General features: G+C 48.5%; 1 protein-coding gene across 1 annotated transcript in view; it reads left to right on the forward strand.

Moving 5' to 3' along the window:
* Window positions 1-27,131, forward strand: part of LOC135910199 (uncharacterized) — a 76,750-nt gene that overhangs the window by 44,220 nt on the left and 5,399 nt on the right. The window contains exons 2-4 of the mRNA XM_065442250.2: window positions 15,591-16,503; window positions 20,354-21,652; window positions 25,031-25,267. Of these exons, the coding sequence (XP_065298322.1) occupies window positions 15,889-16,503; window positions 20,354-21,652; window positions 25,031-25,267 (2,151 nt within the window). The 5' untranslated portion in view covers window positions 15,591-15,888. The remainder of the gene's footprint in view (window positions 1-15,590; window positions 16,504-20,353; window positions 21,653-25,030; window positions 25,268-27,131) is intronic.

Here is a 27,131-nt window from a genome sequence, read left to right on the forward strand (position 1 = left end):
TACTGAACATTCCTAGCCGGTGTTACATCTAGACGTAAAATGGATGGACCGACCAAGAGCAACGCCACTGCCCAAATCTGTGTGGTTTCCTAACGATAAGCTAGAAGAATAGTAACTGAAAGGTACTATTATACAAGTGCGGTATTGCAACGTTAACAAAATTTTTAAACATCCCCTGTGGCACTTTGAACAATGTTGCTTATGTGCTCGAATACTCAAAGAGGTATGCATTATGTACACTAGGAAATTATACGAATACTAGACTATTTAATAAAATGTGCCAACCATTATATTTAAGCTAATTACTTTAGCGAACATATTGCAGCAGACAAATTGAAGCCAGTGATATCACATGTCACGTACACGGGGAAAGAGCTTTGAAACAAGCACCAATTTTGAGATATGCGCAGGCAAACATGCCGCAAAAATGGACTGCTGATCCACTAACTTCTTTAACAAAACATACTTTTGTGCACTGAAGCTCGATACTTACTGGAATACTAATGCAGTTCGTCGCACTTCGAGAACGCATATCTCGAACCTTGAGTCATCCTCAGTATCAGTTCTAGGTGGATAGGGTTTTAAAAGTCACTGGCTACAATTTGCAAATAGCAATATGTGGCCTAAAGTAATTAGTTTAAAAGTTGATAAGCAATACTGAATTATTCCGATATAAATTTTAGTTTTTGTGAATTTAATGTCTGCCTCTGAGAGTAATCTAGCTCAAAAGAATGTTCCTACATGTCAGCCGCCAGCGACAACATCCGCACGTGACGTCATTGAAATAACCCTTTAAGGCTAACATGCCGAGGATGACGAGGCCGCTTTTGACAAAATAGGTCCTGCTATCGAAACGTTGGCCAGCCTGTCTGAGGCACCTTATCCCTGTTTACAGACCCTATACTATATGTCATCGGTAATTTCAAAAAATTTAACAATAAATTAAAGCAACCAATATATATATATAATAATATTTGGGGTTTTACGTGCCAAAACCACTTTCTGATTATGAGGCACGCCGTAGTGGAGGACTCAGGAAATTTTGACCACCTGGGGTTCTTTAACGTGCACCTAAATCTAAGCAAATGGGTGTTTTCGCATTTCGCCCCCATCGAAATGCGGCCGCCGTGACCGGGATTCGATCCCGCGACCTCGTGCTCAGCAGCCCAACACCATAGCCACTGAGCAACCACGGCGGGTATTATATATATATATATATAAATATATATATATATATATATATATATATATATATATATATATATATATATATATATATATATATATATATATATATATATTGTTACGTCCAAGCGCGTCAAAGGGACGCGGGGATCAAGAAGAGAGGGGAAGAGGAGAACGAAGACTGTGCAGCGGCCATTCCTGTTGTTCGTAGCCTGCCGTTCCTGCTCTCGCACGCCTCAATAAACCCCTTTTCCCCGTGCTTGTAACAAATTGGTGGACGGTGCGGGGTACACCTCGTAACCACGGAGCCTACGCTGCTACAACTTCGCCGAAGCCGTCGACTTGCCGGACTTCCGCCACCCTCACCTGACATGCCTGAATACGCCTGCCAGACTCCCGAAGGATCTGACGCGGCTTCTAGGCCAGCACCTGGTGTACCGTGGCAATACTACCGCGTGCCACTCACTTTCGGAGGAAAAGCCGGAGAAGATGTCGACGAGTGGCTCACGAACTACCGAAGGGTGAGCCGGTCTAACGGTTGGAACTCGACCGCACAGTTGTCCAATGTTGTATTTTCCCTTACCGACACTGCGCTCGTCTGGTACGAGAATCACGAAGACACGCTCACTTCGTGGGAGCTTTTCGTCGAGGAGCTCAGAGCGTGTTTTGGAGATTCTAGCGCAAAAAAGAAACGCGCTGAACAGACGCTTTCGCAACGAGCTCAGATTCCCGGCAAGACCTGTACGACTTATATAGAAGAAGTGCTGAAACTGTGTAAAATAGTCAACTCTCAAATGTCTGAAGATGACAAAGTTGGACATTTGTTGAAAGGAATAGCCGAAGACGTCTACAATTTTTTGATCGGCAAGGAAAGCTTGGATTCCGTGTCTGACGTAATTCGCCACTGCCGAACCTTTGAGACGCTGAAGATGCGACGGATAATACCGAAGTTTGGTCGCCTGACTAATGTCACGACGGTGGCGAGTGTAGACCCAAGCTCGTGTGTTGACCTTCCATCCACTATACGGCAGATTGTTCGTGAAGAGTTGCTCCATCAGGAAGAGATGTACCGTTGCACACCCGGCATCACTGGCGCGTACTCACCACACGAGATGAGAAACACGGCCGTTTCGACGACATGGCAACCCACGGTGAACTCAGCGACCATCGAGTATAGGTCTACCCCACAAACGAGAGGGACCATGAGCTATCAAGGTCATGACTACGACCAACGCCCACGCCGCACACACGCCTCCCAGCGGCCGATGCCTAGCCATGATGAATGTCACCCACCTACTGTCTATGCAGTCGACAGCAACATGCGCGACTACATGGAAGAACATCGCAATTTGAGGCATCTGCCGGTATGTTTCCAATGCGGTGTCGCGGGCCACATAGCGAGGTTCTGCAATCGTCGCCCAACGACGTGGAATGGTCGATCCGGATCTTCAACAAGGCCCACACCTCCTACGAGGACAACTCAACAGCCGTACACCACCTCTTGGTCAGCTGGCGTCCCTTCTGGCAACGATTACTGGCAGAGAAGCTTCCGGAGCCGCTCGCCCGCATCTGACAGGAGTTTGACGCCACCGCCGACTTCTCGTGCACCGCGTTTACGTCAATCTCCATCGCCAGTGCGCCGCTCAGCCTCGCCTTCACAACCGGAAAACTAGCTAGCGCGGCCGATGGGGGTGAGGTCGCTCGACACGTGCTATCGACAGAAATGCCCCCTGCAGTTGCTATGATTAAGAACAAAGTGCATGTACTTGTTGATGGTGTTGCTACAATGGCTTTAGTGGATACCGGAGCAACTGTATCCGTAATGAGTCTCGGTTTTAAAGGTCGGTTGGGGCGTAAAGTTGTATTTCGGTGGGACCAGGCTGCAACGTTTTGTGGAGTGAGCGGCGAGTCGTTGCGCCCTGTTTGTGTGTGCACTGCTGACGTATCCTTGGCTGGTGGAGTTTTCGCGACGGAATTTGTAGTTATTCCCCGATCGACGCACGAAGTGATTTTGGGCATCGACTTTTTGCGACAGTGTGGTGCGACCGTCGACTGTCGCACGGGGGAAGTTTGCGTCGATGGCCATGTTTCGTCCGGGCTCTTAGAGGAGACTTGCAGTCAAGGTGAACTTTGTGTATCTGCAGATACTGTTGTGCCTGCGTCCACCTCTGTGTGCGTGCCGGTTGTGTGTCGCGGTGAAGTGCCAGACAGTTTCGATGCCTCCGTAGAGCCAATGCATCTAAATTGTATGAAGAAGAACATTTTTGTCCCTCATTGTGTGGTATCCATCGGCAAGGGGCATGCTGGCTTGTGGACGGCCAACTGCTCGGCAGAACCCGTCCTGCTTCCAGACGGCCTGAAACTCGCCTACTTTACAGAATACTCGTCCTCGTCCGTAGCCGTACTAACAGATCCGCCGTGTGAACCTGCTGACCTTCGCCACGTCTCAGACAAAAAGCTTCTGTCTATGATAAACAAGTAAGTCAGCACGAGGGAGCGCCATACCTTGGTGGATACGCTTTCTAAGCATCTGTCAGTATTTGACTTTGCGCAGCCGGACAAGGCATTCTCGATTCCCGAGTCACGAACACGCCATACTATAGATACGGGATCTGCGCGCCCGATCAGGCAAAAGCCTTATCGCGTGTCGCCTAACGAGCGGAAGATAAATGGGGAACAAGTGAGTGACATGATGAAAAATGGAATAATACAAGAGTCCTCGAGTCCTTGGGCAGCTCCGGTCATACTTGTCAGAAAGAAAGACGGTAACTGGAGATTTTGCGTAGATTATCGAAGATTAAACGCCGTGACTAAGAAGGATGTCTACCCCCTGCCCCGGATTGATGATGCAATTGATTGCCTGCATTCGGCCTCTTATTTTTCTTCAGTGGACCTGCGCTCAGGATATTGGCAAATCCCTATACACCCGGCAGACAAGGAGAAAACAGCCTTCATAACCCCGGATGGATTATTCGAATTCAATGTGATGCCATTTGGGTTGTGCAACGCTCCAGCAACCTTTGAAAGGTTCATGGACACCATTCTGCGTGGGTTAAAGTGGAACATCTGTATGTGCTATCTTGACGACGTTGTTATATTTGGGCGCACATTCAATGAGCACAATACGCGCCTGGATATTGTCCTCGACTGCATCAAAAACGCTGGCCTGGTTCTGAACTCCAAGAAATGTCACTTTGGTGACCGTCAAACCCTTGTGCTGGGTCACCTTGTTGACAAAGACGGTATCCGGCCTGATCCCCTCAAGACGGCAGCTGTCGAGGCATTCAGTGCACCGCAGTCAGTGAAGCAACTTCGCAGTTTTCTGGGCCTTTGCTCTTACTTTCGCCGATTTATTCCTGGTTTTGCTGACGTCGCTTATCCTCTGACAAATCTGCTACATAAAGACGCACGGTTTGACTGGACACCCGAGTGCGATTCTGCATTTCGTCAGCTGAAGTTCCTGTTAACCTCCCGACCTATCCTTCGCCACTTCAATCCTACTGCGCCGACAGAAATCCACACAGATGCTAGTGGCGTTGGTCTGGGTGCCGTATTGGTCCAACGCTATGACGACCGTCAGCACGTGATTGCTTACGCAAGCCGCTCATTAAGCAAACCTGAACGGAATTACACGGTGACAGAGCAAGAATGCCTCGCTGTAATCTTTGCGGTTCAGCGATTTCGCTCGTACTTGTACGGACGCCCATTTCAAGTCGTCACAGACCACCATTCCCTGTGCTGGCTCGTGAACCTTCGCGACCCTTGTGGTCGCCTTGCGCGCTGGGCTTTGAGGTTGCAGGAATATAACTTCACTGTTTCCTACAAGAGTGGCCGAAAACACGCTGACGCACACTGCCTTTCCCGTATGCCGCTTGCCACGACGGACTGCGACGCAGACGATTTTGATCATCTCGTCGCTTCTGTGACACCCGCTTTTCCGGATATCGATGCGTTCAAAGCAGAACAACGGACAGACACTAAATTGGAGCCACTCTTTACTTCTGCCCATTCAAGTGCAACAAGCAGCTACTGTGTACGTGACGGGCTCCTGTACAAAAGGAACTACTCAAGCACGGGTGCACGCTTCCTTCTAGTGGTGCCGGAGCGTCTCCGGCCAGCAATCCTTCAGGCTATGCACGATGACCCTACCTCCGGTCACTTAGGCACTGTGCGCACACTTTATCGCATTCAAGAACGCTTTTACTGGCCCCGGATGAGACATTCGGTTGAGTTTTATGTCGCCAGCTGCATACAGTGCCAACGTCGGAAACGCCCAACCACTGCCCCATCTGGTCTCCTTCAACCTGTGCCGCCTTCCAGCTCACCCTTTCGGCAAGTTGGAATTGATCTGTTGGGCCCTTTTCCAAAGTCATCTAAGGGGAACCGCTGGATAATTGTCTGCGCCGACTATTTCACACGCTATTGCGAGACGGCGGCTATACCATCAGCAACTGCCACCGAAGTGTCGCTTTTCTTACTTTACGCTATTGTTCTACGGCATGGACCGCCTGGTGTTATCATAAGTGACCGGGGACGTCAATTCACGGCGGATATCGTGGAAGAACTTGTGCGTTTATTTAACTCGCACCTCCGGCACTCGACGCCGTATCATCCCCAAACGAACGGCCTCACTGAGCGCACTAATCGAACAATCACCAATATGCTTTCCATGTATGTTGCGTCCGATCACAAGAATTGGGATGAAGTTCTACCGTTTATTACTTACGCCTACAACACCGCCAAGCACGAGACAACCGGCTATGGCCCCTTCTTCCTTCTATATGCTCGGCCGCCCCGGTATACGCTCGACACTGTCCTCCCTTTTTACGACCACGACAATCCTACGGTCGCCGATGCGCTATGTCTCGCTGAAGAGGCTCGGCGACTTGCGCTTCTTCGGACTTTGGCATCACAAGAAAACTCCAAAGCCCGCTACGACGCACGACATCGGCCTGTTACATATCACCCTGGTGATCTCGTTTGGCTTTGGACTCCCACAAGGAAGCGCGGTTTGTGTCAAAAGCTGCTGGCAAACTACGATGGACCGTATGTTGTCATCGACAAAGTCAGCGAAGTTAGCTATACTCTCGCGCGCCTCACGAACACTGGTAGACGTTCTGCTAGGACACAAGTCGCACATGTCGCACGGTTGAAATCATGCACGCCACGACAAGCTAGTTGACTCGCCCAGGGGGCTTTGTCTGCGAGGGGAGGCATGTTACGTCCAAGCGCGTCAAAGGGACGCGGGGATCAAGAAGAGAGGGGAAGAGGAGAACGAAGACTGTGCAGCGGCCATTCCTGTTGTTCGTAGCCTGCCGTTCCTGCTCTCGCACGCCTCAATAAACCCCTTTTCCCCGTGCTTGTAACAATATATATATATATATATATATATATATATATATATATATATATATATATATATATATATATATATATATACACATATATATATAAATATATATATATATATATATATATATATATATATATATATATGCCAGCTTCACATTGAAACGACGGGACAGTTATTCCGTGTGTGCGCAACAAAATCGATTATGCCCTAGTTTTTTAACGAGAATTGAAGAGAAGTGAAGAGACATCTGCTAACCTAATGTACCACGTGACGTCACCCCTTTACCCATGTGACTGTAGGTTACTTCGTCATGGCTTCGTGCTTGGTTAGCAGGATATGGATTATGCTGAACATTTAAAAGCGACAAGAGACGAAGGAGAAGAGCAGTACGCAACACACACGGGCGCTGCCGTTCCAACTAGTTTTATTTCCAGAAGTATACGAAATACATGACAGAAATCGTACACATGAAAATATAGAGAGATGCAACAATCATATGCACGCGGTCGCCGTTCATTTATAATTCCGTTTTTCTTTTAAGCATACGCACCGAGAAATCGTGTCGTTTTCTTTTTTTTTTCGTCACAGTCGGGGACGTAGTCAAGTTCCTTCTCCTCCAGGCCTTCCAGGCAGACGATTCTTCGAAGACTCTTCGTCGCCGTCCGGCGACACTTTGCACTCGCGGAGGCCAACTTAGAAATACGTAGGCTTATTATGACAAAGTCGCATACATCGACTAGTGGCGGCCGATTGTCAGCTCGCTCGGTTCTTCCTACTCATCTCTACACACTCCTTTACATACCCTCGCGAATTGGGTCGGTGCCATTATTTTAGGCTTCCTCGCTGGCCTTTTACCAATCAGTCCCTTTTTTTTTCTTTTTCAAGGTAGGCGGCACCATCACCAATACACACCGTGGCCGCCCCCCTTTTCTAGACCGGTTCTTGGAAAACAAACACCAACCTCACTTAAACAAACGTCACATGGCCCGCTTGCTTGAGGCTCAGACGCCTCGGGGCAGCCAGCCCCGTGCAATCGCATGCTCCCCGAACACATAAGTCGCCTCGCGAAGCTACTAACCGCGGACACGCTTCAGAATCGTACTCGCAGTCGACGTGGTCGCCAGGCCTCCCGTAGCGCATGTGCATGCTCGACGGCGTAAACTGTACTTCTCCCACATCGCGACGGGAGTGGCGCCACCTTCGGCAGTGCCTACGTTTGTGTTAGCCTCACCAGAACGTGCCTAGATGCCGCTTAGCGACATGCGCGAGGTGAGCCGGTTGCTTGGTCTCTCGTTTGATACGATGCTCTAATAGATTTACATACGTCGTGGGCACCGCAGTGGAAGTGCGCCATCCCCACCGGTTCCTGTATCAAAACGTAGCGCAGTTCTAGGAACACAAACGGCCATCGGCTGGGAAAGAACAAACATCCTTCACTTGCGTCATGCGTGCGGCCCCCGGGTTCCAACGTGGTTGCGTTCAATGTGTGTAAGGCTCCTTATGTCAGTCAACTTGACTAACACTATGGCCACACATGCGTCTTTCACTTTAGCTATCTCTGTTGCTGACACAGTAAGTTAGTTGACGGATCCGTTCGCAGCAAGTTCAGCGCTCTGTCTCTCGCCTTCACTTCGCACGGTCTGAAGCGTTCTTCGATTCCACTGTAAGCGGTGGGCACTTTATGGTTACAGAATTGGTGCCAAGGGAAGGGAAGTGCAGTCGAAGATGGCGGAAAATTAGGTGGAGTGATCAAATTAAGAGATTTGCAGGCATAACCTGGTATCACCTATAGCGCAAGTCAGGGTCTACTCAGTGCTGCTGATGATGAAACGAAACACCAGAGATTGCACGGTGAAACCTTGGGCCCTGTAACGTAAAACTATTCGAACATGTTTTTATTCCAACCTCCTGACGTCACATTTGCGCAACCGCACACGCAAGCATCGTTCGGTCACCTGCAGGGTTGTCTCAACAGACCATTCAAACGCTCTCCTTGTTCATAGGAGGTCACTTTTGTTTGCTTGAAAAACGAATATCGTTGCCTACACTGAGCCGCTGGTCGTATCTGATTGGCTCACAAGAGGCGAGGAACACGTTACAGTGGAGAGGGATTCGATGGGGCCGAGCCGCTGTACCGAAAATCGATAACCGGATGAAGATGGTGCCGGCGTCTGCGATTGGTCCGCTTTCCCTTACTTAGCATGTTGTGGCTCGTCGACAATCGACAATTGGGGCGGCATGCAACGGAAGCTTAAGAATGGCGCTAAAACGGATACTCAGGAAAGAAGAGTTGGCAGAACGAGGTCGTTAACGCACCGAAAGTGCTGGAAAACTTAACACGGCTACGCAAAAAGTTTTATTACACGCAAATAAACCCATGCTCTCCGGCAGATGCGTGTAGCCAGTGCCTGAGCGATCGGTCGCAGCAATCTTTTATTCCTCTCGGAACGGGGCAGCCTGCGGCTATTCAGAAGAAAATTCAGTTTTGTTCGGCATAATAATGCATTTTTAACGCGTACATGTCACTTTGACGCAGTGAGTTCTTGCGGTTTTGTGACGTCGCGTGACAGGTAGGTGAAGTGGGTGCAGCCCGAAAACACTTGACCAATAGCTGAGTGTTAACGGCGAAAAGGCGTCGAATCCGAAATATTCTTTTTCTTTCGTTCAGTCCAATCATGCATAATCAGTGTGTACACGTCATATCAGATGGGGAGCTACCGCGGTTTTAGTGACGCCGCGTGACAGACAGGTGAAGTGGGTGTGGTCTAAAAAGTTTTTGACCAATCGCATAGGGGTAATTGCAGAATTGGAATAGTTTTACGTTATAGCGCCCCTTGTATAGTCGAACCCGTCTAGGAGAGAACGTTGGCACTGAAAAGAGCAATGCGATATTGAAAATATTCTATAACCAACGCGCTATTTAGACTTACACAGCGGCTGCGGATGAGATAAAGCGAACATCACACACTAGAACACTGTAGTGAGCAGCACAGTACTGACAGCACTGTTGCCAACGTGCTTTTTTTTAGCGTGTCGCTTAACTGGCACAATAAGTCGCTAAATTTTTGTTACATTTCCTTGCAATGTCACCAGTAATTGTCGCTAAAACTGCCAAATTTTAAATAATGTCGCTGCTTTGGAGACCTCATATAAGCTAGCTAGGCCTAAAGCAGTGCATTTATCAGCATGATGTAGGAGGCTTTAACTTTACTAATTTCTTTACCCAACGGGTGTTGACAGCTAAAATTATCTGTAGCTACAAGTTGTAAGGTGGCCAATCCATCACAGATGAAAACAACACGGGTAAGGCGCATGGTTTTCGTAGTCGGAAAATGCCTTTCGGCCGCATTATGCCTGCCCATTTTCTAGTCCTCGGTGCTCGTGAAAGAACTAAATCCTGCGAAGCGCCCTTGGTCATGTCAACACAAGTGGCGATGTCAGTTACGCGACCTTTGCAAATTCCAATTACTGCAATCCAAGTGAAAGCTCCTCGCAGTGTAGATTAGTCTTTAAGGTGTGAATAGTAAAACCGGTGCGCGTTCAGATTAGCACGAATTTCTGCAGAACCGGGCTAAGCCGAGCCCCTGAGATATGCACGCCTTTCTTGCATATGACTGAAGAAATGCAAAGATGAAGAAATGTACAGCTGATCTGTCCTAGTAGTCGCGTACCAGATATCCCCGTAAAATATATTGCAATCATTTTTTGTTAAGTGAATTTGCTGGTGCTTTTGGGAATTTCCAGAGATTGAACGTGCTTAGTGAAACTGTAGTATCCTCAGCGTTAAGCGCCATAGTTTTGGTAAAAAAAAAATCTGCGGATAATAAGCGGTAAACGTGAGGGAAATGCATTAGAATTGCATGGCATCTCTTTGAGGTCCAGGATCCGTGATTCAAACCGTGTTCACCGCATTAAAAAGTGCTGTTCAGGAGCTCAATCGGCACAGGTCCTGCCTCTTCTAGGAGTAGCGTTCAAGATAATATATTTTTTTTTATTCAAAAGAACCTTACAGGCCCTATGGAAGGGCATAAAGTAAGGGGGGCACATTAAACAATAAAGGGTATAAAAAGTACAAATTTCTAATAGGAACAAAGCTATAAAAAGATTACCATGTTACACAATATTGAAGGCACTAGGAATACAAAGCAATATCTGAAGGCACACGAACACTTGTTACTGTTAACAGAGCAAAGGAATACCGTTTATGAAAATGATGTACAACATGGCAAAAATGCACGATAACATACACTAGATTGGTGACTCGTGAACGGTATTAAATGGGAAAAGCATGAGTAACTGAGAGCGGAACGTGTCGGGATTAGATATGGAGGCTATGGTATCAGGGAGGTCATTCCAGAGACGGATGGCACGTGGTAGTGCCGATGAATTAAATGCATTTGTTTTACCTTATATGCGCATGAAACTGAACTGATTATGTAATCTGCGTGAAAAAGAGTGCGGTATTTGTAGTTGCAACCGGGTTCGTTTATTAGTGTAAATATATTTGTGAAATAAGCACAGAAGAGCGATGTTACGGCGGATATCTAATGGCGGCAACAGTAAGTCTAGTTTAATTTGTGTAATGCTCGAGTTTATGCTGTAGTTACGCGATATGAACCGGGCTGCTCTTTTTTGTATGCTTTCCGTCATATTTATTAGGTAATTTTGATGAGGGGACCAAATTGGGGAGGCGAATTCTAACTGTGGCAAAATGAATGTTTGGAAAGCGAGTTTACGAATGTTTGGCGGGGCATTTCGCAGATTGCGTCGTATATAGCCCAGAGAACGTGATGCTTTGGCGCATGTTGAAGTGATGTGTGGGGCCCATGAAAGATTCTCTGTAAGAACAACACCAAGGTACTTATATGATGAAGTGTGAGAAAGCATAGTGTTATTAAGATGATACGAATATTTAGAATTTACACATTTTCGGCTGAAGCACACCACCTCGCACTTTGTAAAGTTTAGTGTCATGAGCCATTTGTTACACCAGTTAGCGATAAGGTTAAGATCTGCTTGAAGTTTCAAGTGATCGTCAGTCGTGTGAATAGGACGGTAGATTATACAGTCATCGGCAAAAAGGCGCATGCAGGAAGTAATCTGGGTGGGTAAGTCGTTAATGTAGATTAAGAAGAGTAAGGGGCCGAGGACGCTGCCTTGTGGCACACCAGAGCTAACAAAAGAAGGCGGGGAAGAGAAATTGTTAACAACAGTAAACTGTTCTCGAAAGGAAAGAAAATTACGAATCCAGGATAATGTTAAAGAGTCAAGTCGTAAGGCAGATAATTTAGAAATTAGGCGACAGTGGGGCACTCGGTCAAAAGCTTTAGAAAAGTCAAGAAAGATACAGTCAGTTTGAAGGTTGCAGTCTATGTTAAAGTGCAAGTCAGTCGTTAGTTCGAACAATTGCGTCTCACAAGAAAATCCCTTCCTAAAACCATGCTGATTAGAAAAAAAGAAATTGTGAGCTTCTAGGTGGCTATATACGTGGGAAGTGATTATGTGCTCGAGCATTTTGCAACATATGCAGGTTAAAGATATGGGCCGATAGTTGTCAGGTGTATGAACATCTCCAGATTTGTGAATTGGTATTATTTTTCCTATTAACCAATCGGTGGGTAACTTTCCAGATGCTAGGGATTGTTGAAAAATATGGCATAAGATCTTGCTTGAGGTAGTGATGGTGTTCTTTAAAATCTTAGAATTAATGTTGTCAATACCGGCGGAAGTAGATATCTTGAGGTTACTAATGAGTAATTTAACGCCTTCAACTGTGATATCGATTGGTTCCATGTATGCGGCATCAAGTTCAGGAAAAGTTGGAACATTGGAAACGTCCTCCTGAGTGAAAACAGATGAAAAAAACGTGTTGAATACGGTGGGGCAATCGGCGCTAGAAATAGGTATGTTTTCTGTTCCGTGCAAAGTTATGGTGTTAGTATCTCTTGTCGGAGATATGGTTTGCCAAAATTTTTTAGGATTGGAAGTTAGCAGCGATGGTAGGTCTTGAGAGTAATATTTATCTTTGGCGGAAGATATCGCTGAGCAGTAATTGTTTAAAATGTCTTTGTATGCCTGCCAAGCCTCAGCAGTGCGTACGCGTTTAGCCCTGTTATAAGAACGCTTCTTTCTATTCTTTAGCTTGCGAAGAGACTTGTTGAACCAAGGGCTGGATTTGTCGTTAGTTATGGAGATTATCGGGACGTAACGGTCTACTAATGCTGTTAATTTGTCCCTGAAGAGCACCCAGTTGTCGTTTACGGATCGACAATGAAATGAAGGTAGTAGCACTTGGCAAAAGAATTCTTCTAGTTGGGAGTTAATCTCATCGTAATTTGCTCTGTTATAATCGCGAATTTGTTTAGTTGTTGTGCCAGACACGGGCTTCGGGATGCTAACAGCTAGTTGGATGAGGTTATGATCACTAAAGCCGCTCATATTTGAAATGGAAGTAATAGTGTCAGGGGCGTTTGTGAAAACCAAGTCCAGGATATTGGAAGAGCGTGTAGGGGCCTTCACTATTTGGAACAGGTTAAAATCTAACGTTAGATTGATTAGTTCCAGAGACGCGTGACATGAAGATGACATATGTTCCCAGTCGATAAGCGGAAAATTGAAATCACCAAGAAGATAAACGTGGTTGGATGGACACAGCTGGAGCGCTTTAGTGACACTGTCCCGCAAGTCATTGGAAAAGGAATGGTTGCAATCTGGGGCCCGGTAACAGGCGCCAATAAGTACAGCACTGGAGGACACATAAAAAGCAGCCCACACAATCTCGGGAGATGACCCTGAATCGATAAAATATGAATGAAGGGCTTTCTTAATGGCGATAAGTACACCCCCACCGCGCCTATTGATGCGGTCGTTTCTATAAATTTTGTAAAGATTATTTGTTGGCAGGATCTCATTGTCGTTGATATCTGGATTCAACCATGTCTCAGTTAGTACTATTATGTCGCAGTCACTATCGTCTAAAAAACCACAAAGTGTATCGCGTTTAGGTAGCAAACTTCGGATGTTAGTGTAGGCCACTGAGAGCGAGAGAGCGGCTTGCGGCAAGAAAGGCAGCTGATCATTTGGCGAGCTTGGGCTTGTGTCTAGCTATCTGGCAGATTGTATTACTGAGTCACTAGCGGTGTCGTAGATATATACTTGTTTGTCTATGCATAGCTTATCGAGCACCAACTTAAAAGGCTTTTCAAGTGGCCTAGCAAAAGCTACCAGCTTTCTTCTAGCAACACGTGTTGATGGCGCGAAGTCTTCACCAATTGAAGATGTTGTCCCCCTAAGTTTACGTGCTGCGGACAGGATACTTTGCTTGTCCTTAAGTGAACACAGTTTTGCGATTATGGGCCGTTTTTTTTTTCAGTAGAATATTTTCCTAGGCGATGAACCCTCTCGTACTGCATACTGGTTGTGGGAAGTTCGAGTTTTTCTTCGCAAAACTTCTTAATCTTTTCTTCAGACGTGGCCCAATCTTCTTTTTCGTCATCCTCGATCCCGAAAAATAATAAGTTTGATCGTCTTAATCTGTTTTCTGCATCGTCACATCTGCTTGTTATTCGCTGTAGCTGGCTTGAAATATCTTGCAGGGTATTCTGAGGGGGAACCGCTTCAGCGGTAGCATATATATATATATATATATATATATATATATATATATATATATATATATATATATATAAGGTAACGATACGAAAGGCGCGGACAAGAAGAGAGCAGAGAGAACGAAGAGTTTGAGAGGCCGGGCTGCGCTACGGTCACGCTACGATCATCGTCCATCTATACTGTAAATAAACCCATTTCTTCGCAACTCTTCATAACAGTTGTGGGGGATTTGCGGGGTATCGATCCCCGCACCTCTCGCATGCCACTTAAATCTTCGCACAAAATAACTCTTCGTAACTCTTCGTACCACGAAACTCTTCGTAAGAATATATACCACGTGACCGGCTTCCCACACTTCACACACATTCAATTTTTGTACTTTGGCTTCTAATGCTACCGCTTTCACAATCAAAACAAAACTAAATTTACGAGCATATTGTGAAGCCCGTTACTCTCAGCGAGCATTACATGATCTGCTTTAGTGAAATCCACATTGCTTTATCACTGTCACAGAGCGCACACGCCCTTGAGCCAATTCCGACTGCCTATACAGAGCTTTAGAATAAAAGGCGTTTTGGAAACACGTTCTCTAAGCCAGTTTCAAAATTTTAGGCATCTAATTTATCGCCAATTTCTTCTGTCCCGTCGCTAAAAAAATATCTGGTAGCTAGTTAAAAAACATTGTCCATAAGCGCATAACAAAGTGATTCATTACCTAGAGACAAAATCACTAATGCGGCAAGTCTAATTTACACAACTCTTATTTACACTTATTCTTATACTAAGAATAGCCGCTGACGGGAACAATACCATGTGCGGATGACGCGGTACGCCACAGTGCCAAAGTACTTCTTTCGTGGGGTGGTAAGACAGCTAGCTTTTGCTGTTCGACCTTTTTCTTCTTTTAAATTTTCATCGGTGAAACATTTCCGACATATACACAGCGAAGCGCGCCGGCAACCTAATGACTCTTACTCTGTCGGTTCCACTGCAGTGCGCTGAAATGCGATATTTGCATCAACACGCCGAATATCGTGATAGCCTAGAACGCAATTCGCCGCATCGACGGGGCAGAGAGCAACGGCGGTTTATAGAGTAATCCAGGTCTCCGTATTATTATTTTCTTTTTGCTTGTTTCCTTTGCATTTACCACTCGCATCGACATCAGCAACTTCCCATCTCGTTTTACGATCCAACTTGAGAGGCACGCATTGTGCTATGCCGAGATGCGCCACACGCTGCCCTCCAGCTGCCTTTTATGACGGCTGACGCCAGCAATTCTCGCCATCACCTCACGCAGACAAAAAAAGAGCGCGGCCAAATACTTAGCCCGCCACCGCCTGCTACGCTAGAGAGACGAGGCATAGGCGATGAGTCTTCAATTGCCCCGTCAGCGGGATTATTACTACGCCCTCCCTTCCCCGTCCCTCTTTCCTCGCAGGCCTCGCCAGAACCAGCAGCGTGAAACAGGCCGGGACTCCAATGAAGCCTCCTTTCGGAAGCCAGCTCACCACCACCGTTATTGCCCCGACCGAAGGCGCCGATGGCGGTTACGCGGAACCATATGGACGCCGCCACGGCTGCCGGTGCAATCGTCCGACCGCAGCAACGGGAGCAAAATAAACAAACGACCACCGCGGAGCCGGCCGCAGCGGCGTGGCACCGTAAAAGAGGAAACTCCGGACCGCCGCCGAGCCGCTTCCGAACCGCTGCCGCCCGGAGCTGCAACCGCCGTAGCCATGGCGGCTACCGCCACCGTCCGAGGCTTTGGCGTAGGACGCATCGCGACGACGGCGGCAGCAACCGTCGCAGTGGTTCGCATTCTCCTTGCTGGCTTTGTCCTCGCGTCTGCCGAAGCGTACCTGCTCGCCATGGAGCCGCCGCCACAGGCGATCACGCCGGATCTGCTTCTCGCCGAGCGGGTCGCAGCGGGACTGAACGCAACCCAGTGCACTGACAGCTGCGATCCGGACCTTGAGCCGAAGATGTGCGCGTGTCGGTCCCCCCAAGAGTGCTCGCAGACGGGCGACTGCTGCGCCGACCGCTTTCTCGGCGAGGTGGCCAGGCCCAGGATCGCCTGCGTTCCCGCGGTTTCTTACCGGGAACTGATGGCCGTCGTCCGTTGTCCCGAAGCGTGGTCGCCCGCCGACGAGAGGGACGACGAGACAAAGGCTCGATGCGAGAGGGCGAACCCGCGCCGCTTCGACCTGACGTACCTGGACGACCTGCCCGTGCTGAGCCGCCAGTCCGGGACCCTGTACAGAAACGTGTACTGCGCCTCGTGCAACGGGGACACCAGAGACCTACGTAGCTGGACGCTGGTGGTCGAGTGCACTCCCAAAGAAGCGTCTGAGGTGAGCTCCGTTCTGAGACGCAGTTAGATCGCCATGGGTATTTGCTACGTGATGGTGTCCTTACTCCACCGAGGGTGAAGTTGTGGAGGTTAGCCAAAGTGTTGTTTTCATTTATAAGTGAACCTCCGGCGCTATTTAGTCGACAAAGACAGCAAGCCGTCTCGCAGTCAACATGCTCATTAATTTCCTAACGGGAGTACGGGAGTTTTGCGAGAACCCTTCTAGACACTAGCACTCGACGGAAGGCGGAAAGATAGCTGGCAGTTTAGGGCGGAACAAAGCGTCACACTTTCAGAACCTATTAAAGCGCATATACACAGATTCAGGGAATTCAAACCAAATGCATCGCTTCCTTACTTATATGAATGAAATATTAGGCGACCTCTCGCCAGCTTTGGGCACTGCAAGCAGACAAGCGCGGCGCGTAGATCGTGAGGTGGCAGTAGGGTTGCCAATGTCGGGACAGGTAGAGAAGTCAGGGCGACTTCAGAGAGCGAGGATGGGGACCGGGGCAGGTGGCGACGGTCGAACGTCTCAGTGGCAGGGGTCGCCAGTGTGCGCGCGTAACCAGATTGAAAAAGATTTATTAGGCCTGTACCGTGACCCAATTTGCAGCACAAAAGCTGCAGTATACCATGCCTGGCTAACGTGGCTACCAATATAGATAGAGTTACCGTGAACGGTTAGGGCATAGAACAGAACTAGCGTCACAACATAAACGAAACCATCGTTATGTTTATGACAATGCAACAGAAGACAAAAGAGAAGAACGTGCAGCTGATCTGGCAGGCACTATAGAAAGGAAACAGTCTATTTGTTCTTATACAGCAGAAAAAAATTGGGCGGTACCCATCTCACGATGACCGTCGACGGCATTGCGTTTAGCAATGAATCGCTGTACCGACACAATATAATGGCCACCGTCGAAACTAGTTATGTATGAGGCATGAACTTCAGCGGTATTCCTCCATGGCACATCCCTAAGAACATTCAGCGCCGTCTTGCACTGCCGCCGCGAAGCCTGTGCGAGGCCTCCGAGATGCCCAGCGCGCGTGCGAACGCTCAGAAATGCGTCATGCGGCAACCGGGCTCCTCTACGCGCTCCTCTCTGGACACGCTGCTCCATTTGGCGGCACTGCTGAAGAGTCCACGCGTAGCCTCCGAGACCAGAAGAACCGCGCGCCAGTGCCCGCGATCGCAGAGAAATGTTCCCCTCGTTCGGCCGCACACTCAGTGGCACATACACAGTGCCCCAAATTAGCGAGAGGTTCATTGAAGAACGGCACATGCAAAGTACCTTTGGCCGAACCCCAAAGGAAGTGTGTCAGACAGTACACCAGTATGTCAGTGCGACTGGGAGAGTCTCCGTGTTGAACACATTTTCCTCATTATTAACACTGCATCGCGTCATTTTCGTATTATAGCATCTTTGTCATAATTGGCATGACCACTATTCGAGAAATAGAAACAGAAAATCATTTATATTTACTAATGATTCATTATGAATAGTACTGATGAATAAATTACCATGAAGAAAGAAGTTTATATTACGTTTCCAATGATAACCAAGACCAATCCCCCCTCGCGGGTATGTGTCAAAATTTGAAAGAAGAAGTGTACTTGTGGTGCAGACGCCTAAAGCGTCGGGTTGCACTCCTCGATGGTCCCTTGTGACGTGGGTTTGTTTTTGCCAAGCATCGGACAATATTATAGGACATTTCACGTCATTGTAGAGCGGCACATTTCCAGCCGCGCATACCCAGTTACCCAAGTTGACGGTCAAAGACGCTCATTGAGGACCGGCACAGACCGACTGGCACCTAGCCAGTGCTCTATAGCCATGTTGGCGTGAAAGAGTTTCGTTGAATAGCGGCACCTATGTACACATTTCCATATACTCAGCGACCCAAGTTAGTCCGACGGTCGGTATGGAAACCTGGGGCTCTATAACGTAAAACTATTCCAAACTTTTCTAATTCTGCAATGAGCCCTCTGCAATTGGTCAAAAACTTTTTTGAACCGCCTCCACTTCACCTCTCTGTCACGCGACGTAACGAAAACCGCGGTACCTCCCCATCTGATACGATGTGTACACACTGATTACGCATGATTTGACTGAACAAAAGAAAAATAGTTATTTTTATTAGACGCCTTTTCGCATTAGCCCTCGGCTATTTGTCAAAAGTTTTCAGGCTGCACCTACTCCACCTGCCTGTCACGCGACGTCAAAAAACCGCAATAATTCACCGCGTTAATGTGACGTGTACGCGTTAAAGACGCATTAATATGCCGAACAAAACTGAACTTTCTTCTGTATAGCCGCAGGCTGCCCCGTTCCGCAAGGAATAAAAGAGGGCTGCCGCCGATCGCTCAGGCACTGGTTACTCGCACCTGCCAGATACCATGGGTTTATTTGCGTATAATAAACGTTTTTGCATGGCCGTGTAACGTTTTCGAGCACTTTCGGCACGTTTGCGAAATGGTTCTGGCAACTAATCTTTGCTGAGGATCCGTTTTAGCGTCATTACCCAGCTTCCTTTGCAAGCCGCCGCGATTTTCGACCAGCCACCACGAGATAAGTAAAGGAAAGCGGACCAATCGCTGACGCCGGCACCACCCTCTTCATCCTGTTATGGATTTCCATTGCAGTGGCTCGGCCCATCGAATTCCTCTCCACTTTAGCTTGTCCTCACCTCGTATCAGCCAATTAGATAAGACAAGCCACTCAGTGTAGGCAATGATATTCGTTTTTCAAGCCAACAAAAGTTACCTCCTATGAACGAGGTGAGTGTTTCATTGGTCTGTTCAGACAACCATGCGGGTGGCCGCCCGGTGCTTGCGTCGGCGGTTACGTAAATTTGACGTCAGAAGATTGGAATAACAACATATTGGAATAGTTTTACGTTATAGGGCCCTTGTACACCCAGCACAGCAACCCGATTCGCTGCCTATTTGACCACTGATTACCCAGTGACCTAGGAAGGCTGGAAAACGGTTAAATATAATATACAAACGCAGATAGATAGCTGGCCCTCCGGAAAATCCATGAAGCACCCTAAGAATGCTAACGAAATAAAAGGCAACAGTCGGTACATTTGGCCGTCCGGACCACGATAATTCAGGACACGGGTCATTTGCGCGAAAGTGTGGATTGTTTTGCCGAATTCGGGACGGTTGGCGACCTTATCTGACGATCATGTCTGCAAATAATCAAAGGGCTGCACTCCATGGAAACAGCTTTAATTTTCAAGACACGCCCTCGAGCCCTTCCTCTCGAGGGAGCAGCCGCATGCAGCCAAAGGATCAGTCACATGCACACATGTCTCCATGTAAGACTCGCCGCCTACCGCAACATCGATTATGGCACGTGACCATTGCAAATATTCCAATGTAGAACGCGTCATACGAGGGCTGGTAGTGCGCGAAGCGGGAAGAGGAGGAAGAGATGAAATAAGAAAAAGAGAAAATGGCCTCGCGAGGTATGCGTGACAAGTTCGCTGTACTGCGATGAGGAAGAACACAAGCAAGGATTGTTGCTTGCGGACGCTACTACAGTGAGAAGGAGAGATAGTATATAATTGGTATTGAAGCTCACCCCCTGGTAGTATGATAACGTGACAGTTCAATTTCTCCTGCTTGCACCAATATTGAACCAATTTGAAAATTTCTCGCGGCAAGACGCCCCCTAAACAGCGCTCTACAACTTCAAGTGTCTGACGACATCTTGAAATGGAGCCTGCTGAGATACCCTTTAAAAAATGCTTAGTTTTATACTGTTGTAGAAGCGTGCAAAGCATAGCGGAATGGCACCCTAGAAGCTTATAAGAGAATTTTGTTAAATTTTTCGCAGGCCCTTGACAACGGTAATGCCACTGTAACAGGGTACCAATACCAATCGCGCAAGATTACCGTCCGATGGGGCAGCGTCGATCACAAAAGCGCCACCTGCCAAATGGCGATCAAGGAATTGGTCAACAAAACGGACGAACACATCATCCGCGAGCTCAAGGTCTCGCCGTGCACGCAGACTCCTCTGGTGAAGTCGTGCCCGGACAGCTACAACAACGCGGAAGTGAGACGAAAGTGCCACAGCTACACGAGCACGCTGGAGGACAGCGCCAACATGCGCGTCTACAAAAACCTGCACTGCGCCATCTGCAATAAGCGCAAGTTAAGTAAACTGAGCTGCAGCCTTAAAGCACAGCTTGGGCCTCCGACCAGACCTCCGGGATATTCGGGCGCTTCCTACGCCGTGGTCTTAGACTTCAGCAACTGGCAGACGTCCGTCATGTCGGCCGCACCGACCAAGAACGTCTGCGGTCGCGACGAGATTCACGAACCGGTGGGGAACCGGTGCGTGCCGTCCGCCTGCCCGACCGACGTGTGCGTCCGCCGCGACGACTGCCAGTGGACTCGCCTCCGCCGCGACAAAGTCAGGGTGCGCGACGACTCGACCCTGCTTCCGAGTCCAGACTCCGAGGTGGAGCTCAGGCCGGACCGTTGGCACATGGACGGACCAGACGCCGTGATGGCCTGCATGTCTCCTCCGCAGGCGGACTTCAGCGCGGCCCTGAGGCCGGAGGGCTTCGAGAACGTGCTCTCCACCGCGCTGCTTCTCATTTCCGTGCTGTGTCTGGTGCTTCACGTGGTGGCGTACGCACTCGTCCCCAAGCTTCGAACCGGTCCCTCGCGGCTGGTGCTGTGCCTCGCGATGTCGGTGCTCGTGGCGCAGGGCAGCTTCGTGGTTGGTGGAATGTTCCTGGCGTCCGGCTCGACGCTGTGCAGCGCGTTCGCCGTGGTGTCCCACGCCGCTCACCTGGCGGCGTTTTTCTGGATGAACGTGATGGCGATGGACGTGCAGCGGACGTTCCGCAGGGGAGCGGGCGGCAGTTCGCGCGCCGCCAGCGCATTCCTGTCGTACTCGGCGTACGCGTGGCTCGCCCCGGCGCTCCTCGTGGCCGCGGCGTCGACGCTCCAGTATCTCGAGCCGGAGTCCGCGTGGAGCCCTTCGTACGGCACGCCGTACTGCTGGATCAATCGACCACTCAGCCTGATTGCGTTCTTCGGTGCGCCCGTGCTCCTGTTGCTTCTGGCCAACACTGCCTTCTTCCTCCTCACGGCGCGTAGTATTCACCTCACCACTAAACAGGTAAGCGAATGCTTCGTGCTGCGTTGTAGCATGTTGCTGTTTTTTTAGGCAGTTCACGCTACAGCACAGCTTACTTGCATGTTAAATTACACGCAGACATCCGACAAGGTTTCTGGCACGGCGAGGTCCTGGGAGAACTGTAAAAGTATGCTAGTGTCTCTCTGGAAATTAACTGTGTCATGATCCGTCTCCAAATATCCGTCAGTGCCGATATTACATTTTGAATTTTGACACTTAGTTACGATACCTGCAAATAGGTACGCGGCCACTCGATCATCATTTTCACATCGCTCAAGGTTTTACGAACAAATTCGCCGGCAGCACATGCCTCGAACACACGAATTAATTTCTATGGTAATGTCCCGGTTCTTCATAATGAACAAGGTACCCCAAAATGCTTGTAAAGAGCCAGAGGCACACGTGACTCCACAACGATAGAAGTATGTAACTTGGGACTGCTATTGTATGAAAGACGATATGAAGGAGCTTGGTAGAATTCCACAGATATTTAGCATTGCATAGGCTATCAGCACAAATCCATACGTTCATGCACCTGCCGCGCCATAAAGTGTAGAACGAATGTGCTGTATACTGACATATATAGATACAGGCATCCAGTAGGACGACAACAGTGAGGTATCTGCACATCTTCGCAACCACCTTCGGTGGTGGAACAACGCTCGTTCTGGTGTTTCTACTGTCTTCCCGGGTGTACGTCCGCAGCTGGTGTAACAGAAGCTCCAGGAAGCCACAGAAAGTGGAAAAGGCATCACCCGTGTTTTACTGCTCGCTATGCAGACAAAGTAAATATAGGACTATATTGCAACATTTCCGAATGCTGGACGCCTTTGTGTCAGTTGATATTTGACAAGCGGCAGCGCTAACTCGAGGAGAACGAAGAGCATCACAGCATGAGCGCTGACTCTCAAATAAATGTTTATTTGAAAGCGACACAAAATCGAGACCTTCGTTGCACCCGGTTGATTATTGCTGCACATGTAAGTTATGTTATCGTATTCAGGTTCCCGTTTGGTTATATATTCATGCCGCTTTCAAGCAAACTTTTAGTTGAATGTCAGCGCTTGCGTTGTTGTCTTCGTTTCTGCCGAGCGAGCGCTGCTGCTTCTGAAATATGGACTATAGTTCGCCATAAGTACGTTTGGGTTTGCTAAATGCGGAGAACACTTGAAGATATGCGACAGGCTAAAGCTCAGTTAGGCTACGCCTCGCTTGAATTTGTGTAAGGCCTATTCTCGGCGTACTTACGGGGACTTTTTAAATGGGAAGCTTTTATTTGCGCACGTCGCCGGACTCTACGACCGTGGCTGTAGCCTGGCTGTTCCCTTGCCGAACAGACCAACCAATCACAGCGCAGTACGCGCACCGCGTATGCCGCTGGGTTGCTTGTGACACCAGATGGCGCTCGCATCCTCGGCAGTGCAAGCGCGAGCGAAAAACAAAAAAAATCAGAAGCTCACCTTCGTGCATCCGCGGGTGCATGGTAATCAGGAAGTAAACGCTTCTTGCGGATAGAATGGATTCGAATTGCGCTGCGTACGTATGCGCACGAAGGCTCTGAAACCATGATGCTTTCAAGGAGTCCGACGTACTCGCTAATAATGCGGTGTACTGGAATGGGGCAGTGTGTCGTCCGCACAGCAAAACAATAGCAGAACCGGGGACGCTCATGCAATGACGCCACCAGCAGGCCGCTGCGATCGACCGGCGTGCCTAACGCGCGAAATTTAAACATGTGCAGAACTTTCTGCATTTACGAACTAAAACGCTCTCAAAACAATTCCAATTAACATAATTCACAAAAAATAAACACTACAAAGTGTTAGAATATATCAAAACGGCGTCTAAGCTTGTACGTTTCCAACCACATATCATGCAGTGTTCCTGATCGTCTGCTCAGCGTTTCGGTTGCAGATGACAAACAAACAGTCGTCTACTCGTTGCGTTGGGTAAGCACGCATATGTTTCTAGTATTTCGAAACACACGACGATAATAACCCCGGAAGGAGCACCCGCACTGTGCCTGGTGGGTTGCTTGTGATTCCTTTCAAGTTGCATCAGCCAGGAAGGCGGTTGCCAGGCTTCACTGAAAAAAAAATGCCCACGCACATACACACACACACAGAGAGATATTTAAGAATGCAGCACTTCGCGCGCACTTAAAGAAGCTCAAACGCGGCAGGAAAAACCACACCAAGCAATCAGCGAGCTCCGTACGTACATGCATAACCTCCTCGACCACCATAAATGCCAACCCGGAGGCCTTGTGTTGCACCATTATTTTTCCTGTTGCCAGCTATGACTCCAAGCTTCAGCGACAGGTGGCACTGCAGTAGACCGGCGTGCTCCAGCACTTCAGCGGACGACACACTACCCTATTCCAGTACACCGTACTAATAGTCAGCCACTCCGCTTGACAAATGGCTCGGTACACTTTGTGTCTGCATGAGTTCCTGCTCTTTATGCTCCCACACAAAGCTTTGCTATCTATAGATCCCAGTTCGTTCGATCTGCTGCATTACTTTTACCACATCTCAATTGTGTCGCTTTCATATTTGCGACAGGCAGATAAAGCGTCCGGCCAAATTGGCGTCTCGTTTGCTTCCCTGCGCCAGGGCAAAGCGGCAATAGGGTGGCTAAAAATGGGAATTGATTGCACACTGCAGGCAAACAGGATTGCGCGCGGCGCAGCCAAGAGACGGTCACTAAGCTTGTAGCCTCGAAAAATTCCAGAGCGTTCGATTACGCCCTGCAACGGTGAAGCGCTAAACATTCTTGATCCTCAAGAGACAGGACATCGCTATCGGGCCACGTAAAGGTTAATTGGCGCGACACGCAAACACATCGGCGCGAGTTCCGTTAATCGCCATTCTAATAGAGAGATTTAGCTTGTACGGTATTCGGGTAAACCATGGGGTAAACGGAGGCGGGTGGGGGCGTTGGTGCGCAGACATAAACGGGAGCGGCCTCAATGGTGCAGCCACCTGGTGGTGCAGACCTCAAAGAGCCAAAACAGCTAGTATTGCCTTGACCAAGTGTATTATACTTCGGTGCTGGTGTAAATTTTCGGCAGCAACACGATTACTCAAGTGCCAGAAATTTACACCACCAGCGAAGGAGAATACACTTGGTTAAGACAATATTAGCTGTGTTTGTCTGTTTGAGCTCTCTGCCACCAGATGGCAGCACCGTGCAGGATGCTCCCGTTTACGCCTCCGCCTGCGTTTACCCGAATAGCGGACACGCTAAAGCTCTCTAGTAAATGCTATTTCGCTGTGCAGAGATGTGGCTTACAAAGGCGAGGAGAAAGTCGCAAGAAAAGCGCGAGCACGTTAAATATTTCTTAACGCTGTCCGACAGACGAAGGTAGCCCGACGTTCCGTGTCCAGCGGAGGGGTCAGCGGCGCCAGCGGGGAGCGGGGCCGTCTGGCGCTTTACGTCAAGTTGGCCATGGTGTTCGGGCTCACGTGGGTGTTTGGCTTCGCGGCTGCCTTGACCGGAGTGCAAGCCCTGTGGTACCCGTTCATCGTGCTGTGCAGCCTCCAGGGAGCGTTCATCTTCCTCGCCTTCACCTTCAAGAGGAGCGTTCTGCGAATGGTGAGCGCGGACCTGCCACGCTTGGGACAAAGAAAATACACCTGAAGGCCAAAAACAAAGAAAAAACAAAAAAATGCGATAAATTAGTGAAACGCACTAAATATCCTTTAGTTACTGCATATGTCGACTTTTTGTTGCGAAGATTCGCACGCTTCGTTTTGCAGGGACGCTTTGAGCAGGCGCTCTACTGCAGCAGGAAGGAGTGTCTACGCCAATGTCTATAAAGTGTAATTGTGGAATGTTCACGTAACGGATACGAAACATCTATTTGCCGCGAAACATGCATTCCATAAAGTTGGTGACGCTGCCACGCGAGTGTGGCTTTACATGAAGTGAATCCACAAATACGTGGTAGTAAAAAATTCAGTACAGATGTAGCGGTAAATGCGAGAAACATGCGCGAGCATAAGGTCCCACGTATGTAAGCTTTTAGACCGTGCTCACTACACTGCAAGGTGGTGTTTAGGAGGTCACTCGACACACATTCAGCTTCTTCGAGGAACGAAGTGCAACTGATGCCGAACTAACGGTGTTCATATATATATATATATATATATATATATATATATATATATATATATATATATATATATATATGAGTGTGTGTGTGTGTGTGTGAAAGAGAAGAAGGGAAACCAAGAGGGCCGATTTTGATGAGCCACATTTTAGGAAGCCGACAAGCAATCACACCAACGACAGCACACGACAAGTTACCTGCAGGTGCTAATTGAAATGAAGAAAGGTTAGCTAAGACTGCCTAACACATCCAGGGTTAGTTCTTCGAAAAGACAAAATATAAATATTGTGCTATGCACACGGCCGTGTCAGCGGCCCTGTGCATGGCACTCTTTTATCCTGAATTCTACACCCTCGCCGCTAACACACCTTCGCTGGTTCCCTACCCACCCACCTTACCCCTCCTGCCCATTAGAAGAAGCCTACCCATACATACCGCGCCGAGGAAGTCATATGTCGCCTTCAAAAAGACAAGTCCACTTGTCGAAATGGCTCCCGCTTTTACCTTACTCTCGTTTCGCTCATCCTCTCGCGGGAACCTGAAAGAGTTCATGACACCTAGTGCCATTCAAAAACACAGTAACCGTGCAAGTTGCAACAGTTAGCGGTTGTAGTAAAACGCGCTGATAATACTCGTATTTGTGTTCTGGACACCACGCGCCCAACGCAGGGATCCCATGGCCGAGGAAGCGTTAAATTTCTGCAGCAAATAGCACATTTGTAGGCCCTATAACTCCAGATGAGCACTGTTATAGGTTTTACAAATTATACCTGCAATGACACAATGACCTCTCTCATAACGCGATCACTCTTCCTCGGATCGACAAAGGTACTGACGAGCCATGCCTTTCTGAACGCCAAGCTCGGAGCTATATTTTGCTCCGATTGCGTCATGCGCGGCTAGACGAGGGCGCCACCTCTGCACACGACTCATGCATGACTGAGTAATGGCTTCATTTCTCTACACAGCGAAGCTATAATGAAGAGCGCGGCATCTATTGACGTATTAGAAAACCTACGCGCTTAAATGATGACGCAGCTAGTGGCGATTCTACGGTCTGATCTTGCAGTCGTGATCCCTTCCTAGCCGTACTGGGCCCGCCGCGGTCAAAGTTCCTATGCGCGAATTGAAATCGCTGTCCTGCTGCCTGAGCCTCTTCACATTTCTGCACCCTACGTATCGAACCGGAGGGCGCGATAGGCGAATTTTTGGAACATATTGCACATTTACAGGCCCTATAACTCGTGACGAACACAGGTTTGAAAGTTTGCTGAATTATACCTTCCAGGCATAAAGGACATTCGACTTCGCCCTGTCATCGTCTAGCTGCCTGGGTAGCTTAGATGG

Source organism: Dermacentor albipictus, chromosome 8 (genome assembly GCF_038994185.2).
Source record: "Dermacentor albipictus isolate Rhodes 1998 colony chromosome 8, USDA_Dalb.pri_finalv2, whole genome shotgun sequence".
Classification (NCBI taxonomy): Eukaryota; Metazoa; Arthropoda; class Arachnida; order Ixodida; family Ixodidae; genus Dermacentor; species Dermacentor albipictus.